At 36.8% G+C, this 13,695-nt stretch overlaps 1 protein-coding gene across 1 annotated transcript; it reads right to left on the bottom strand.

Annotated features, from left to right (window-relative positions):
- Positions 1-11,089: 11,089 nt before the first annotated feature.
- LOC108103085 (casein kinase I) lies at positions 11,090-12,601 on the bottom strand. The gene has a single exon (XM_017208438.2). The coding sequence runs from the start codon at positions 12,420-12,422 to the stop codon at positions 11,208-11,210; it is 1,215 nt and encodes a 404-aa protein (XP_017063927.1). The 5' UTR covers positions 12,423-12,601; the 3' UTR covers positions 11,090-11,207.
- Between the last annotated feature and the right edge of the window lie 1,094 nt (positions 12,602-13,695).

Raw genomic sequence — 13,695 nt, forward strand, 5'->3', positions numbered from 1 at the left:
GAGAAAAGAAGGAATGATTCTGATCCCCGAACCCAATCGAGTAATCCAAGACCTATTAAGGCCCATGGCGATGTGACTGAGTATATGTATCTGACAACTGTCACCAGTTCGATTCATCTACTCGCCACCCCTTGCCCCGTCAAAGTGGCACAGCATCATCATCAACTGCAGAAGGTACAACCCCTTTTTTGATATTTCTTTTTTATTCACCAACTCGTGCTGGTTGCACAACCCCCGCCAGATTATAAAATGCAAAACTAGATTTTGAAAAACTTGCTTTTATGTTTATGTTTAAATTTGTTTTTTCCCCTTCAGCTTGGTATAATAACAAAAGAAAGATTTTCTTTTTTTTCGACAACGGCTGGCCCTTTAATGCCCGAAGTCGTCCGGGTAGTTATAGTGGAACCAAGCAATTACTATATTGACTTCATGTGTTCAACTTGTGGTCCCGGTTGGGTGCTGCAAATAATATGCTGATGCTGATGATGCTGCTTGCTGTGTAATTTGCCTTTAGCTGCAGAGATTCTGTTTCAAGAGAGGAACGGTGTAGTGAATTGGAGAAAAAATGTATAGATTAATGGAATGAAATAGTCCAAATATGTAGCTGAAGCTGAGATCTATTTTGTCGGATTTGTTAAATTATTTAACTTCCAGAAAATTATAAACGCACTTTCACATTTTGACGATATGAATTTATTTCTTTAAAAAATATTTATCTTATAATAATCTAAATGAATTAATATACCATCTTAATATATATCTGTATAAATATTGTGTACAAATATTGATAACACCCACTGTAGCTAGCTAGCCATACTCCAAAAGCTAATTAAATTCAGTTCATAGTCTCGTTATGGTTCGCCTCGCCCGGCGTTTCATATTTCTTCTAGTGCTTTCTCTCTATTCAATATAGTATTATGTATTCTGGTTAGTTGATATTTCAGGGCGTGAGTAAGTTTCATCTGCAGCTGCTGCACCCACCTTCCAATCACCCGATCCCCCGAACCACTCCCTTCGGACTTCAACTATGCTTTGTCATGACACGGCAAAGCCAATGAAAAAAGGAACACTTTTAAAAGGTATTCCAATGCAGACCATGCTTACAATCATGGAATAAAATGAAGTAGTATATAAACCTAGAAAAATATTTTGTTTTTATTTTTATTTTTGATAGATATAATGTATTATTATAAACATCAATTTACAGTTTATATCAAATCGAAAACTTGAAAATCTTTTAAAAATAAAATAAATTCCGAAAAATAAATATTTGGAATAAATTCAGTTTAAAAGTTATTTAATTTTTTTTTAAGTGTGAACAGACTGAGTGCAAATGCAGGCACATACACATCCTGCTGGGGGTCGTGGCCCTGGCAAGGTACCACCGGGCGCCCAACACCACCCCCCTGGCCAGCACCCACACAACACCCCCTGCAGTTCCTTCTGCCGTAATCACGTTGCTGCACAACGTCGACGTTTACTTTTTGACTGCCAGAGGCAATTGCTTTATTAAGAGTTTCTGCTCTACTTGATACAAGGAGACCATCCCAGCCTCCACCCCGTAAAAACCACCCAGCATCACCCCTTTGCCACCAGCCCCCTCGACTCTTCTTACACATTTGCACCCTGCAAATGGTTGTCTGTTTGTGCCAGTATGTGTGCGTTGGTAAGGCTTAATCTTACTTAGTTAACTTTAAATTAAATCTTGATATTCACATATCGTTGCCTCAGCCTGCAACCTTCAGCCCTGCGCCCTTGTGATATCCTTTTTGTGGGTGGTGGCCATGGTGGTGGTGGTGGTGGCACAACATGGCGTTGTTTTAATGTGCACAAGCCGCTGCATGTGTGTGTGATGTTTCTGTGATGCCAATTTTAATGTGGTCTCGTGTTCACCCTTCGCAAAACCCAAAAACTGTCGAGGGGCTTGGCCAACTCATGTTTTTGCCATCAGGCAGACAATTTCACATTTTATTTTATTTTATTTTTCGTTTTTTTTTCACAATACATGTGGGCATTATTAGTGCCAGTGTATGAACGAACGGTAACCATAGAAATTTTATTTTAATATTTTTTTAATGAGCATGCTAAAAATTTAATACACTTTTCATGCAGGCAGTGTTGGTTCTTTTTCCCCCTCATTTTTCGCTACACTTTCTTTATATCCAGTAGTTCAGTTGGGGGTATTATGGGACTTTGAATACCTTTACTGTAGATAAATGGGAAATTAATGTTTTTGCGATTTGATGTACCAGAATTTCTAGCCGTTTTTACTTTTGCATTCTTAACTTAATATTATAAATAAAATAATATTTATATTAGTACATTCCTTGATACATTTTCTAATTAGGGTATTCCATGTCCTAATTCCCAATTTGTTTTTCTTGTACTTTATTTTAATTTATATTTTTGGGTTTTGCATTTTTATTACATTCTCGTATTGCCAGCATACTTTCCTATGGATGCCTGCGTGTGGATTTGGGGCCGAGGTTTTTGGGGTTTCTGGTTAATGCAAAGTTTTGGCCCAGCAATTTTCGTTCAGCTGGTATGTCAGTTATTTAAATTTTTGTTTTTCCTGTTTCCCGGCTTTTTTTCAGAAATTTAAGTCTGAACGTGAAACTTAAACTAAACAATGTGTGGAGAAAAGCGAAATTCGTTCGTTTGGTTAAGGGGAAAGTATTACGTGGGTGCAGCGATAATTAGATACTCTGTGAAGAGAAGAGCAAACTTTATGGTAATTATATTACGGTTACTAATTTGGAGTCTCTGCCAGAATAAATACGAATCCGCCTAATGAAACTACCATCAAAAAGTGTACGTGTATGAGCGAGGAATTTGTGTTCTAAAATTGAAATTATGATAAACAAGCGAAATTGTGGGAAATTATTTGAAGCCACAACGGTGGAGCTTCAATTGTTTAAAATTGTTCAAATTTTATCACCGTAGTCAGACTTTAATTCCAAGTAAAGTGAAAGCTAAAAAGGTATCTTGGTATATGTACTAATCAAATTTACTTAATCACAAGAATTTAATGGCTATAATCAAATCTTTTCCAACTACTCATTTTCCTAGAATTAATCCGTAACTGAGGTATTTTATTATTAAATATTTAGAAAAATTAGCACGAAATTTTTATTTTTATCAAACGAAAGATGGTAGGAAATTTAAGATGATGTACACAATTTTCGAAACTTTAGAGTTATCTTTAATTGATTTACACGACTTTTCTATTCGATTTTCCATCAGCCTGTCAATTGGCTGCCCAGTTTTTCCACTTCCCCGATTTCCTTTTGAAATGTCAGCCTGCGATAGGGATAGAAAATGTCTCAGTCGATTGTGCTAAGCTCGTTAGATTCCTGTCAGCCTGCGATATGTATACTTCCAGCTTAATGCCAACATCTAGCACATGCATTAGATTAAAACCATTTAATTGACACATCGATGGTGGGGCGAGAGGATATAGAAAAGTGGCAAGTAACACCTATAGGAAACCATTGTTAACATCGAAGGAGCTATTGCCTTGTCCTGGCTTTTTACTTCTATTTTTTTCGTCTTATATTATTTTTCTAGAAGTTGAAAGCAATTTCTTCAATGGCAGCAAATTTGTTGCCAACAATTTGAAACGCTCATTTGCTGAGGCATTCAGAGACCGCCTTTGAAGCTGCTGCAAGTGAAAGCAGGGAAAAGCAATGGAAAAGGGAAAACGGAAAATGGAAAATGGAAGAAGTGAACCTGCCGTGCCATAGTGAAACGTAATGCAATGGCAATCGGAATTGGAATGCGAATGGGGATGGGTTTGGGTGTGGAAAGTGGCAAGGAATGAGTCACGTAGAAGATACATTGCCACACACACAAAAAAAATATATTTAAATGAATATCATTTTCAAATTTAACAAAAATAAACCTTTATTTTGTTTGGATAAAATGCTATTTTTTATTTTTATAAAAAGCTTAGTAAGTGATATACTCCTATTTTGATGCCTAAACTGAAAATGTTGTTTAATAAATTTATAAGTGGGAATATAATTCTGTATTATTTTTGTATTCTAAATTCATTTATTTATGGGAAACATGCTATCAATGTTACAATTTTCGTACAAAGCTTAATGAATTTCTAAGAATATTTTGAATGTAATTGGGTGTCCAATTAAATTCGAATTTTATTTCCGTGCAACCAGAAAAATCATCCCACCTACCGACGCCACTAGTGGGTGTGCAATTTCTTGTAAAAGTGCTCAATGAATCGAAATTAATTAGTAAAAGAAGCTACAGCAAACCAACAAAGCACAAAAAGAGAGAAAGGCACAAAAAATAATAGAAAGAAAATCAAGGGAAAGTCGCTAGAAAGCTGCAACAATTTGTAACCTGAAGGAAACCGACTTCAAGCGTAAATAACGAAGGACGAAAAATTAAGATTTCCTTTTTATTATAACCATTTTTTCTTTCCTTCGGCCCCCCTACTCTTCTATACCATTTTCCTTCTCTGCACGCACAGCTTTTCTATTTCTTCTTCAAGTTGGCTTGGCTCGTTCTCGTTTTTGGGTCTGGTTTGAGGACATTTTACACATTGCCAGCGCTTTGAAGTGTGGAAATTTAATTAAATTCAGCTGGCAAAGGATAAAAAAAAATGTGAGCGGTTGGGAAAAAAGAAATAAACTAGGCGACAACACAATTTCCAACAGGACGACGAGGGTGCTGCGTGTGCTAGAAATTCGCACTTAATTAGAAATGCGATTACCGGGTCTTAGCTGCTGACTTGTGCACTCCTCGCCGGTTGGCACAATTTCTTTTTTCTCTAAGTAAATTAAATTCCTGCGCCTTTTCACACCCGTTATGGTGGGAACACCCTTATCAAAACATAAATTTTTGGGCTAAGAAGTTTCGAAAATTTGACATTGACCGTTTATTATACGTTCTAATTAAAGGAGGATATATAAATTACAATTTTTTAAACTTTTTGATGTTGGGGGCGTTGCTTTCGTTTTATATTTATATCTCAACAAAAATTTAAGAAATATTTTTAATACGACAACTCATCAAATCTAAATTGCTTAATCAAACTTTATATTGGTTTGTCCAACTACTTGAAAGTTTTTTGTTTCTAAAAATATAACATTTCATTGTTATTATTATTCATCCAGCTAGACATATTTATGGACTGCCAAGAATGTTTTTCTCAACAACTATAAAATGTGAAAATATGTTCCCAAAGGAGAGAAAAAGCACCCAAAGCTGCCCAAGGAGGCAATTCAAAAACTCTTATTTATTTGCATACTTTAACGAGATTTTTCCTGGCATTTTGACTAGTTTTAACTTCTCTTTTAATATTTTGTATACATTTTCAGACAACAACAATTATTGTCAATGGCTGGCCAACATCCTGCGTAGCATAAAAAACTTCCACTCGACTGCCTTGGAGGGCTTCCGTTTCGAAACTGTTATTACTGCCATAGCAGCTTGTGGTATTTTCTTATCCTGGATTTTAAGTTACAGAGGGAACAGTTTGCTGCTATCCGGGGTGGGGAGATGGCAAAAGTTATTCGGCAGCAATCTAAATTACTAATGCCACTAACTAGCGAAGTCGGCTGGGCACTTCATATGGAAAGGACGGACAGAGTTTGGGTCGCCATCTTCATCTCCTCCAGGGCCCTCAGGCAATGGCCAAGGGGCACTTATTTTTATTAACTTTTTCGGCAACCAAGTGCACTTGAAAGTCGCTTGTTTTTCTGTCTAGGTATGTGTGTGTTTGTACAACTGACTGTGTTGCCATGTGTGTTACTCGTTAAATTCTTGAAAATAAGCCAAGGAATTTTAAATTGTAAACACTATTTCGCTTTATTTTTCTTTACTTCACTAACCAAGTGATCGTTCTGCAAAAAAACACATAAAAAGCTATATATTTATTTGCTGGCGGAAGATGGATTTTGGTTTTTATTCCCCATCAATCTTTGGCAAACGAAAAATTTCATATCGTTGATTTGGCATTCAAAGTTGCCTAGGCAGGCAAAACGCTACAGTTGCAAACAAAAATCGTGCCTCATATTGATGGAACTTTTTGGCTGACTTATGCAGAAAGTTACCTCTGCTTTATCAGGTAGCTTCAACGGTAATGCGCACAGAAAAGGCATCCCTTGAGTACTCTGTTTTTTCTTGTTAGCATTTAAGGGTATATTGGGTTTATAATTAAAACCAAAATATGTTAAATATGTGATAGAAAATCTTTAAGACTTAAAGTTTGTTGGAAAAAAACCAGCTGAATTACTACAAAATATACCTTTTATAATATTAGAATTAATAAAAACTAAAATACATTTTTTGTGTAATTTGTTTGGGTATCAAACAGTCGTAATATCCTTGTTATGTTTTCCCGAGAACTGCAGGCTGATGGGTGCAAAAAGCTCGTAGGACATGGTCTCCATTTGCTTTCGCCCCATTTGTATGTTTTCCACCGCCCACTCTTTCGGCAATTCGGCTGGCAAAAAGCTGAAATTGAAAACTCAAAGTACATGGAATGGTATTGCTATTATGGGCGCCACCGACATGCATATGTGTGGAAAATTTTCAAACATTTTGTTGCCTGTTTCGTGGAAGAGTGGAGCAGTAGAAGGATGCTGTGTTCGGCAGGCTAACAAACATTCAATTAAAGCATACTTTTGTGCGCCCCAAAAAAGCTGTCCACTTTTTCGCATTTTTTCCGCTCTGCAATGTCAACTCGCTCTCTAGAAAATTTTAGCTTTTTATACGTTTTTTTGTATAGTTAATATTTCAAGTTTGTAACATTTAATCAATGAAAAATATATGACATTTATATGAATAAAAATGGGGTAAAAATTAATTTAGCTGCAGATTTGATACCAATATCAATGTTGTTAGTCAATGAAATAATTATTTAAAATAAATTTAAATTCACGGTTGAGTTGTTTTAATTTAACATTATAATATATTCATTGCTGTTTAAAAATGAAAAGCTCATTATAATATGCAAATATTGTCAAGAAAAAAAATTAAAGAATATTTTAGTATATTTACTATTTTTTTTACTTTTTAGGGCATCATAACTTCTTCGTATTTACTGAACTTCAGGACTTTTTGTCTGCATGTTATGGGTTTTTTGTTCTTCTTTTAACAGTGCAATGGCTTCAATTAGCTCACTTAGAAACAGGAGAACTAGTCGAGTAAAGAGTAAAAGCAACTCATAGGTGAGCACCTGCTCAGGTTAGCCTGAGCATTAGTTAGGTGTTGTCTGCACTGCGAAAAATGTAAGTACCTATCATAAAAAAAATAACTTTTGGTTAGCCAAAAAAAAAATGTTTTAAAAAATGGGTGAATATTATTTTATGGTAAAGATAATGTTACTTGTATTTCAAAAGAAATGTAACTAAATAAAAATTGAATTTTTTAAAAATCAATTTTCATCAATTTTCAAAACCCAATAAATTTTCTTTTCTGTATGCGTTTTGTCGGAGTCCTTACCTTCTGCTGTTGCTGTTGCCACTAATAGTTTTCCAGCTCGTAAAAGCTTTGTTGCTGCTTTGCCTTTTCTTGGCACTTTGATCTAAGTTGGCTGGCAACGGGAATCGGCTTGGCTTTGCTTTGCCGCTTAGTTTTCCCACTGCTCCCAGTTGGAATCCGTATCTGTGTGAGGGTCTGCTCACCATCCTTGTGTGCCCGCCATGGCGGAAACTTGCCAGGCAATTTCCGCTTTAAGTACCATTAAATTCGTATTCGTTTTAATGAGCTCTCAACATGATTCTCTTCTCTTTTCTTCCCTTCCCCTAGAACATCTCTATATTTTTCAGACTGTCAGCCAGTCAGTCAACCTCATCCGAATCTCCCGGAGCCATGGTTTTAATGACATTCGATTCGTATGCCTATCCCATGCTGAGTCTGCCCTTTGTTTAGACAGCATGGGGCTTTCGCTTTTGTGATCCCCTTTGCTTTACGACCGCTTTGATGGGCTTTTCATTTCATTTCGTACAATTTTCGACCAGTCGACGGTGAAATCTTCTTAAGGTGCACGCTAAAACCTATTTTTGTGTGGGAGGCACAGTGCAAAATAATATTAAATATCAACGACGGCGATGTAATTTAATCAGATAGATTTTCCACAAAATGTATTTTCTTTCAATTGAAATAATCAAAGAAAATTTATAATATGTTTTCTTATTTATATATATTTAATTTCATTTTAAATTATTATCGAAAAAAGAATTTAAAGATGAAAAATACAATTTAGAATTCGATTATTAAACGGGTTACCCTAATGATAAAATAATTTAATATCTTTTCCTTTTAGTGTGCTGTCTAAGATAAGCCGCAAATCGATTACCGTACAGAGTCCACCTGAGTACAGCGTATCACAACCAATCGCTGTTGATAAACTAATTAATTTTCATGTCTTTGGCATGTCTTAACATTGCGCATACGCCGCGTTGCACATAATTACTTTGCTTTTGCTAGCAAAATACCCGATAAATAATTCAGAGCGCATGTGAAACTACAAAACAAAAGCACAGACTAAAGTTAACAAAGGACTCGAATCGCAGAACTTCGTTTCGTGTTTGCGACTTATCTGGGCAAATGGATTTTCCTGCAGCATTTTTGGGGCAGCTGAAACGGGCGGTGTGTATTTCGCCCACTTTTGGAAATCCCCATCTATTAGTGCCAGTGAAAGCAATTATTTGAGTGGAAACTTTGAGGTTACCGCTGAAAGTTAAAAGCTGCCTTTGCAGATGCGGTGGCGACTGGCTTGCTTTTGGTTTGGCATTATCTCGTTGCGTTTCACGTTTTTAGTTAATGCTGAAAATACGAGTAAATGGTGGTAAAGTTGAGCTAGCGGAACAACTTTACAATCGCTACTAAAGTCTGGGGCATTATATTTAACCAGTTCACTGCTGATGTTAATGGTTTACCTTTTGCGGATGCGGATACGGTTGACGGAGGAGAGACCGACGATGTCCAATAGATTAGTTTTGCAATTTTTCAGCTCAACACTTTGGCAGGATTAAGTGGGTTGAGCGGCACAACAATGACGCCACAGCAACTAATTCCTAATGGATGTTCGACAGCAACGGACATAATTCAAATATGCATTAAAAGGGGTTTTTGATGGTTTGAAAAACTTTGCCTCTACGCGCTTTGCATTCTCATAAATTTTAATATGTGACTAGCAATAAAACAATATTAATGGTTAGACTTTAAAAATTATTTAAATATGTTATTTTGTGTCGTACTATAAAAGATTGTCCTTTTTTAATTTAAAAATTATATAAAATATAGTAGTGTTTGATAGGATTTATTATACATTGATAAGTGGCATAAATGTTTCATTCTATATAGCTATTCAGTTCATTTTTCTATGACTTTGCATAGTCATTAGTCTCGGATTTTGGATGAAATATTGGTCTAAATTTATAACTAATATATAGGGAATGTTTCCTTTTTATTTGTAGCCATTGAAAAATATTTTAAATAAAAAAAGAAATCTAAATTATGTCACTTCACATTCCCTCACTTGTCCAAGAAGCCATCTCCCTTATAAAGCATCAGGACTGGCATTTAAAGTTTGAATGTGCCACACCATTCAGCTCACATTTTGCATGGCTTCAAAAATTTACATTCAGGTCCAGGGCATTTATATTCCATGGGCGGCATACCATTACCAACTATTTTCCTTTCAAGTGCAAAATGCTGGAAATTGTCACATCAAATTGGACAAACTTGGAGCAGGCGAATGGCATTCACGTAGACACATTCACTCGGCAAATTAAATAAACACCTCTTTTAGCATTCACACAACGAAATGTGCAATTACATTACCGACTAGGAGTATCTGTTTTGGGCTGGAAAAGGGGGAAAACCTGCAGTCATCAGGACCTGTCTTTGAAATTTCCATAACATTTGAGTCACCTGTCGGTGGTACAATTTATCATATGCTGACACGCCAACTGTCATTGTCAGGATACGCGAAAGGACGGTATCGGAAATGAGATAGAGTAGCATCAAGGAGTAGAGGCGAAGTCACATTGTCTGGTATTTTGCTCTTTACTTACCACTTGTCGGGCCGCTTTATTAGCCACATTCATTGCCGTGGAACGGTTTTCACGGATCTTCAACTATTTTTCTCAATGGAATTCGCTATTTTCCGTTTTATTTTTCGTAGCGCTATTTACTTTGGCTCTTTTTTTGTATTCTTCATCAACTGTTTGTCATGTCAACAATGCACCCAACTCAAGACAACACTTAATTATGTTTTCTGTTCCATGGAAAAGTTTCGCAACAGGAGGAAAACGAAGGATGAGAGTTGAAAAGAAAAATTACTCCAAATGGCAAAATGATTCCGGAGCTGTTTTCTCCTTTGGCTGCTACATCATAAATTATTGAAGTTGCCAGTCTGTCATAGCCATGTAGTTTTATTTCCGTCTCTTTTTATCCCAATCATCTCTCTCTCTTTCGCATTCTCTGCTTATGTCTCTGTCTGTATCTTAGTTGTGCAGCTGGGAATTTAATTTGGCATCAGGTGCCAAGTCGCGACCTCGTCTTTAAGCAAAGCCATCGTTGCAGAAATATATAGAAAATAAAATGAAACTTTTCCACTTATTTTTGCTGCCACAAAAACGGACAAGAGAAGAAACTAATAAAATGTTTTTTTTTCTTGCGGTTTCCACTGCTATAAAATTTATTTTGTTTTCGCATAACTCGAGAATGCTTTCCCCTTTCGGTTTTCTTTCTGCCACTCAATAAATAAGTAGCGTAAATAATCCCAACTCCTTTTTTGGCCAGCCTTTCAGAGAGGGAGAGGTAAAAAACTTTTGGTTGGCAGCGTTGTCCCGTTTACATGACAATTTGACAGTTTATTAAGTTGCCAGAGTCTTGCTTTTAGGGGAAGGGGGTTTTTCATCGTAATGGTACAGTTAGAGTGAATATTTCCCAGGGGAACATGAAACTATTCAATGGACTTGAGTGCCTAAGGACTATTTTGTAAAGAGGTGACTGGAACATAATTAAATACAATAAATACAGGAAGGGAACTTTTCTCTTCATTGATGTTTAATCAATTGATGAATTAGTTTATGAAGTAGTTAAAATAAAAATTTTAAATTTTATTTGGTAAATGAAACCACAAAAGATGTGGATACGAACCACTGAACTTTAAAATATAAATAATTTTGTTATATTTCACAGATATTTGTTATGGCTAGCAAATGGTTTTACTTTCGTTTGGATATAGTTCCATCGCCAATGCGATCATATTTGGTTGATCGTTGACCAAAGGATCGTTCCGCCTGCTGGGTGGAAGTTTTAAGTAGACGATCCTGTTCTCTGTCCTTGATTCGCTCTTTTGGTCGTTCCTTATCCCGCTGACGTTCACGATCCCGCTCCACTACCCGATCTCGTTTTATATTTCGTTCTTGTTCTCTTTCTAGTTCCCGTTCTCTTTCTTTCTCCTTGTTACGGCGCATTTGATCCTTCTGCTGCTGCAGCAGTGTCCAATCGTATACATAGTCGTACTGATGGTTAAGTGAGCGAAAAAGTATCCGAAAGAGCTGACGGAGATAACCGTGATCCGGTGGTTCCTTGAAACGAAGATTATGGACGTAGTTCATCAGTAGACAAAATTCAGAAGGAAATCCCTTGCAGAGTTCCGGAATCGAAACGCTTTTCTTTTTCTCCAAAATCTTTTCGTACTTCTGCTTCTTATTGACGGCAGTAATACCCTGCCATGGTAACTTTCCCAAATTAAAGTACATCATGCAATAGCATAAGGACTCCATGTCATCTCGGCGCGACTGCTCCACACCCATCTGGGCATTTATCGAGGCATAGCGAACGGTGCCCGTTAAATTGCGATCTTTGCGATAGGGGATATGCATCTGCGTTTCGTTGTCCTTGTATCTCTTGGATAGGCCAAAATCGATGAGGTACAGCTTGTTGCACTGATTGCCCAAACCCATTAGAAAGTTATCGGGCTTGATGTCGCGGTGAATGAATCCATGCTCGTGGACACACTCAATTCGCATTAGCAGTTGATCGATTACCATGAGTACGGTCTTCAGGGAGAAACGACGTTTGCAGAGATTGAATAGTTCCTCCAGGGATGGACCCAATAGCTCTATAACCATCGCATTATAGTTCTTCTCGCTGCCATAATGAAGCAGTGTGGGAAATCCGTAATTGCTGATGAGTTGCTCATATACCTTTGCCTCGTACATCAGTTGCGGATACTTGGAATCGTTCGTCTCCACCTTGATGGCTACTTGGGAGCCATCCTTTACGCTCAGTCCGAGATATATATCGCCAAATGAACCGGATCCAATGGGCTTTATCACCCTATATTTTCCGCCTATCAATTGGTTTTCCAGATTCAGCGAAGTGGTGCGAGCTCGTCCAGGAGTGGTTGGTGGTTGTACCCCAACCTTCGCCATTGGAATCCTTAATCGATAACTTTAAGCCAGGAATAGTTTTCCTTTCGGAAATTTGCTTTTACAGACGAGATATTCAGTCTTTTTTTAAATTTTTGTATGGAAAACTCTAGTACTAAGCCGATTTTGACATATAAGGCATCTTGACTTTTCACCCTGGACTGGCTATGGCTATGCAAAACTGTTTAAAGCGGACTATCGTTTCTTCCAGCCCTTTAGCTTTCAGCTCTGACTAAAAAATAAAAGCTATTTGAAGTCACAGGAACAAACAGAAATTTAGATAGGCCGTAAAGCAATAAATATTCTAGAAATAAGCATAAACTACAAAAACTAATATATAGCACAATATCAATTTCCTCAAATACTTAAACCATTCAACAGCTGACAACGGAAATTAAATATGTAAAGTGGCAATGTAAAATTCAATATTTAAATGGTACCACCATTAAAATGGAAATAAGCTGGATATAAATATGAAATTAGATCATTAGCTTAGCAGTTTGCGGAGAGTATGAAATGTGGATGTGGGAAAAGTGGGTTGGCAGAGAGTGAAAATTAAGCGCTGCTAAAAGTAAATAAATAATGAACAAACACACGCAAAATGAAGCATTTATAAAACCGCTTACAATCAACATAATGATGATGATAATGATGATGATGGTGTCTCTGAAGTGTTTGTGTTGCTGGGTGAGTTGTGGCGTGTAAGTGTGTGTGTGTGTGTGTGTAAGTGAAGACAATGGAGGGCAGAACAAAGCATCTTAAATGCAGGTAAGTGTGTGCGTGTGTGTGTATGAGTTTCGGCAGGTGCATTAAATGCTATTACCACTGCTCCACCTCAACCCATTCCATTTCTGCCCCGAAGGCAGAAGCACCTTTCACTTGGCAACGTCCATTGTTAATAATTTCAAGACAAAAGGCCACACTAAAACAATAACTAAGCACGCATTAAGTAGTAAGTAAGTAGATGACAATGCCCGGGAATCTACAAAGTGATGTGGGCGGGGTGACTTCTGTCGCAAGATGAGTTAAACGGGATTGGGTGGAATGGAATGGCCAAAATTGCAAAAAAGTTATAGATAAAAAATAAGAAGCTGCTGCAAACGACGAAGACGTGACAGCAAATAAAATAAAACAAATATAATGAGATTTCGTGCAGCGGGTGGAGCAGCAAGGGAATTACACTTTTCAAAAATAAATGTCTTAGACATATATTTAAAAATTTAAAACAAAGGCAAACTTTGCAGTAATCCGTTTATTACAAGAAAAAAATATAAAA

This window comes from Drosophila eugracilis, unplaced genomic scaffold (assembly GCF_018153835.1).
Source record: "Drosophila eugracilis isolate 14026-0451.02 unplaced genomic scaffold, ASM1815383v1 contig_1197, whole genome shotgun sequence".
In the NCBI taxonomy this organism is placed as follows: domain Eukaryota; kingdom Metazoa; phylum Arthropoda; class Insecta; order Diptera; family Drosophilidae; genus Drosophila; species Drosophila eugracilis.

Excerpts from the sequence above, each read along its gene's own strand:
- LOC108103085 (XM_017208438.2), bottom strand. The coding sequence starts at position 12,422 with ATGGCGAAGGTTGGGGTACAACCACCAACCACTCCTGGACGAGCTCGC.